This window comes from Chanodichthys erythropterus, chromosome 4 (genome assembly GCF_024489055.1).
Source record: "Chanodichthys erythropterus isolate Z2021 chromosome 4, ASM2448905v1, whole genome shotgun sequence".
NCBI classification, from domain to species: Eukaryota; Metazoa; Chordata; class Actinopteri; order Cypriniformes; family Xenocyprididae; genus Chanodichthys; species Chanodichthys erythropterus.
Window position 1 is genome coordinate 1,874,731 of NC_090224.1, and position 5,032 is coordinate 1,879,762.

At 37.9% G+C, this 5,032-nt stretch overlaps 1 protein-coding gene across 1 annotated transcript; it reads right to left on the bottom strand.

Annotated features, from left to right (window-relative positions):
* Positions 1-463: 463 nt before the first annotated feature.
* Positions 464-2,564, bottom strand: six6b (SIX homeobox 6b). Its single transcript, XM_067382948.1, has 2 exons — positions 1,993-2,564; positions 464-629 (listed from the first exon to the last, which is right to left on the bottom strand). Exons 1-2 carry the CDS (start codon positions 2,562-2,564, stop codon positions 464-466), a joined length of 738 nt encoding a protein of 245 aa, XP_067239049.1.
* Between the last annotated feature and the right edge of the window lie 2,468 nt (positions 2,565-5,032).

The window sequence follows — 5,032 nt, forward strand, 5'->3', positions numbered from 1 at the left end:
TCAGATTCTATAAGAGCAACAATTTAATGCGTAAACACCTTAGAAAACCTGGGAGGTAAAATGTTTCACCATGAAGTCCTTTTCAAAATTAACAAAAAGTGTGAATATCATTTCCGTCGGACCTGTTTGCTTGAGGCAGTCGATTTGTTTACAAAAGTAGTTTTAATACAGATAGTATTTTTTCCCTCTAATGTCATTTTTGTTCGTGTTTGCCCCCACTTTGCTGTCACAAAAAGATAAATACATTTTAAAGATAAAGCATTCCATGAATCCCAAGATTCCGGGCTGGTATAACAGCCTCCAAATAAAAAATAAAATAAAATAAAAACACGGCCTCTGATACGTTAAGGCAGGCACTAATGTGCTTGTTTATCTTGCTGATTGTCTGTCTCGATTTCCTTCGTATGTGTTAATTTTCTCATAGTCTTCCCGTATAGCCCGCGGGGCGGTTCGTGGTGCGATGTTAGATGTCACATTCGCTGTCACTTGAAGTGATGGAGATAGCCGACGCAGCGGCTTTGCTCGACAGGCTCGCTTCAGGGCTCGACGCGTTCCCCAGTCGATCTACAGCACCATCCTCTCCAGTTAAGGACCGAACCGAGCCATTAGATAACACCTGCTGTTGTAACCTTTAAAAAAGAAAAAGGCTGGGTTTAAGACGTTTTGGGTTTAAGTGTTTTCTATATATATAGGCTATATATATATATATATATATATATCTATATATATATATATCTATATATATATATATATATATATATATATATATATATAATAGTATAATAAAAAAAAATATAATAAAACTATTTTAAATTAAATCAGTGTTTCTCAGGTGTTGCTTGGTTTTTAAATAATAAGAACGTGCAATAAATGTAAAAACATGTAGGATGATAAAGATATTAAACTGTACATTCTAAGTATGAAATTTGAACATATTATGAAATGATGCTCCGCTCAGGCTTCAGGTTTAGCCTACTAACGGAATGCCCCGGAAGAACACAAAATGGGAGAGCATCTGTAGGCTGCAGCCAATTCGCGCATAGCCTACTCTATATTTATTATCTGGTCTATGTTTAATATCAAAATGAATGGCAATTTAAAAAAAAGATTGTTAGTGGTGTATTGGCCTAAACAGTTTTAACCAACAATAGGCGGATTTTAAAATACCGTTTTTTAACAGTTTTGAATTGATGTAATTTTTAAGAGTTATTACTAACATCGTTTAAATTTAAACGGCGAACAAAATATAGAACACAATTTGATATAGTACGTAAATTATTGTCTGTGAGAAACTGTCCTTGTTTGCATCACTCCAGCGAACAGCTTGCAACAAAATAAAAAGCCTATTAACATCACGGTAGAATTTCTTCAATTCACAGCTTAGCTGTCGAAAAGAAGGCTTAGTTCTCATAATCATAATTTAATCTTTGTTACACATTTTAGGCTCTCGTTAGTAATTATAGTGTGTATCTTTAAGGACTTTTACCCAGTGATGCAGACAAGGCCCAAACCATAACATACAAAAGCTTGCCATTGGTTTTGGTCAAAAGGGACAAATAACAGTATTTTCTACATGTACAAACTCCTTTTTTTTTGCGCTGTTAATACTCTCTTTTCTTTTCCAAATGAAAAGTTAAAAATAAATGTCCAATATTATTGCAAATTTCGAATTTAATCATAAAAGCACATCGCTCAGGTTATCGGCTACAATTACGAATAATAAGCGCTCACATTTGTTAATGAATCCATTTGTAATTTTTCCATTTAAATATTCCATTTTGTTTTATTTGTCTGTTACATTATTTATACAGGACAAATAACATTGACAGATTATGTTAAAGGCTACTTTAGCCTAGCCTTCCCTTTATTAAATATGTAGACTTTCCTTTTGATTTTATCGTCATATCTTAGCTTAGTCTATCGCCATTTTATAGCCAAAATATGAAATATTTGCTCAATATAGGCCCCATGATTGAAATCAGGAAAACACACCTGTTTTTAGCGGCCGCGGCTCTGTCCCTTTGTCTTCGATTTTTAAACCAATTCCCCACTTGAGTGGGAGTGAGTCCCGTAGCTTGTGCAAGCTCTCTCTTTTTACTTGGGTTCGGATAAGGGTCCTGGAGGTACCATTCTCGAAGTAAATGCCGGGTTCTTTCTTTAAAGCAGTGCGTCTTTTGTTCTCCATCCCAAATAGTTTTAGGCAGAGGGAACTTCTTCCGTACCCGGTATTTGTCCACTGGCCCTAGCGGGCGGCCTCGGAGCTTCTCCGCTTCCTGGTAGTGTGACTCTAGCCAAAGTGCTTGCAGTTTGGAGTGAGACTCTTTGGTGAACTTGTGGTTCTCCAGAATGTGGTAAAGCTCACGGAAATTCCCAGTGTGGAAGGCTACGATGGCCCGAGCCCGCAGCACAGATTCATTTCTGTTCAGCACCTCGCAGGCGGCTGGCGCGACGGGCAGCGACCAAAGGAATCGGCCGAGACGCTCGATGTCTCCGCTCTCTTCCAAAGTCTCGCATACCCCCGCTACCTGCTGGGGACTAAAATTCAAGATTGGCAACTGAAACATGAAGGCTTCTGTTCCCCCCCTCGGAGTCCTTGCTACCTCCAGCAAAGCTTCCTGCTTTATGTAGCTTTTCTCTCTCTCTCCTCCAGTCGAATCCAGGCGAAAAGGCAATTCCAGAGTCAGCTGATGAGCGTTTGACGATGCAGAGAAATAGAGATGTCGCTCTGTGGGTCTGAGGCTGCCTCCGTTGGAGAGTTCGAGGGCACGAGATTATAGCACAAGAATGAAGATTTTTTTTTGAGGAGGGAAAAGACGTGATGCCCTCTTCTGATTTTCTATTGGACTTGGCAGATTGGTTGCGTGGTTTCCACGGACGCCTGTCAATCACTGTCAAGTGTGCCAATCACGCGGAACGGAGCTTGAGTAGATTTCAGCACCTCCCAGACCTCGACAGCGCCTTTTAGAATGTAAACATCAGCGACCTCTGCTTTTACTGAAGCCCCGCGAGTGCTCCCCTGCGTGTTTTACGCACATTTTAAGTAACTTTTTGAACATTTTAAAGCCTACAGAAAGTACAGTGTTGTCTCATTAAAAACGAAATGTAGGCTAATATTTACGCGGTCTCGTCTGCCTTATATATAAACACAGGAGAGGACGTGACTGGCTTTTTATCATTCCAAATGTTTACACAGACAAGAGAATGGCTCGGATTAAAATGACAAATGACATTAAATAAGATCATCCGTGTGTTTGTGTGGATTTTCAGTGAAGAAGTCATTCGTCAGCTCCGGAGTCTCACTTGTGAAGAATAACGACCACTGACACAAAAAGGAAACAAATTAGGAAAGATTCGTTCGGTTACGCTTTCAACGGAATGAGCTCGTAGACATCTGACAACTCAGCGCAACAGTCACTGGCCTGTCAAATTTAATATCGTGCTGTTTAGAATGAAACGAGTCTTAACTGGACGAATCATTCCGCCTTCCAGCTGCACGTGGATATATGAGTTTGCTGATCTTTGGTTACCAGCAGACTAAAGACTCTATTAACAGCTTACTAATCAGTTATAATAGACAATTTCAAAGGTAATCACTGAAAACAAGTAGGCTATTTTAAGCAAATATTTTAGTCCAGGGTATTTTAATTACTTTTTATTTATATTTATTTTGATTTTAATCTGTTCTCATATCATTTGCATCACTGAAATATTTTGAGTTCTTTTGGGAATTGATAGCCTAATGATTTGCGACGGGTATCAATGTCAAACCTGTCAACCATGCGGTTTGTGGAGATGCCATATCATATATTTAAAAAAAAAAAAAAAAACTGTTGTATAGTATCAGCTACAGCTCGCAATAAATAAGAAGGCGGATGGATAGCGCAGATGGTTTAAAGTGTCGGGTCAGATTATTTCACGGCTGGCTACATTGGAAAAGTTCATTCTGACGGAAAGCCCCTGATATTATTTCCACATACCCAGACAGTTCATTTGAAGAAAACCCTTCGGGCCCATTTTGCATGATGTATGAGCTGCCCGTAGCTCCGATTATAGAACTGGAAGCTGCTCATTTTCATGCACTGCAGTCATGTCAGCCCAGAGACTGATCTTTCTAAATTTGCACTATTACCTCGGACAAAAAAAATAACCTGCACCCTGCACATTAGCAACAAGTTACACTTGAAACTAATATCTGTGAAACATAATAATAATAATAATAATAATAATAAGGCTATTTATTACACATTACAAGGTGCAATATAAGCATTCGTTTACTTCTTTATGTGGGCAATATTTCCAAATAAAATAATTAATATGGCCAAAAGATAATCAAATCTCATGTGGACTTCGGATGCATTTATTCATTACTCGATGGTTCATTAATATTTCAACTTTTATAACAAGAGAAAATAGAAAAAAAATAGAGAAGCCTGTTTGTATGACATTTCAATAGCCTATAATTGTCTGGGAAACATTTAGGATTTCATCGGAGACATGTTGACTACAGTGGGCTTATTGCCCTGTCCTCCACACTGCGGGCCGTACGAGCATATGAAACAGGAAAAACGTTGTTTTAGTGGCTTGACATGTTTTAGGCTTCAAACATTTAAAGGCCGTTTAATATTTCATATTCTGTCTTGTAAGTTTGAAATAGCCGAACAATTGTCTTTGTGTTGCTCAAAAGAATGAGAAAAGCGCCATTGTGGCCTATCTGGCGTTCAGAGAAGAACAATTACAGACGTTCCTGGAATAATTTCAAATTTTATATTTTTAACAGATATTGCTAATTGATTAATTGTTATTGTTATTATTATTATTTTGACATTTTGATGATATATTTGGCAAATTATTAAAATCAACAGTCAGATTCATAATTAAAATCGGTTCACCGGGTAGGCTACAAATTTCTATTGAATCATTCCAATTAACGGATAAGATGTCATAGGCCTATTTTCATGCATGCATGAGTTGAGCAAGGTGATTGTTTGTCAGTGATAGCGTGATATTTTCTTTCTCGATGAGTTTTGCATAA

Bases quoted from the DNA above. Each gene is read 5' to 3' on its own strand.
- six6b (XM_067382948.1), bottom strand. From the start codon at position 2,564: ATGTTTCAGTTGCCAATCTTGAATTTTAGTCCCCAGCAGGTAGCGGGG. The intron at 630-1,992 runs GTGTGTTTTCCT...TCTTTTTTAAAG, and splicing joins GCCGCGGCCGCTAAAAACAG to GTTACAACAGCAGGTGTTAT.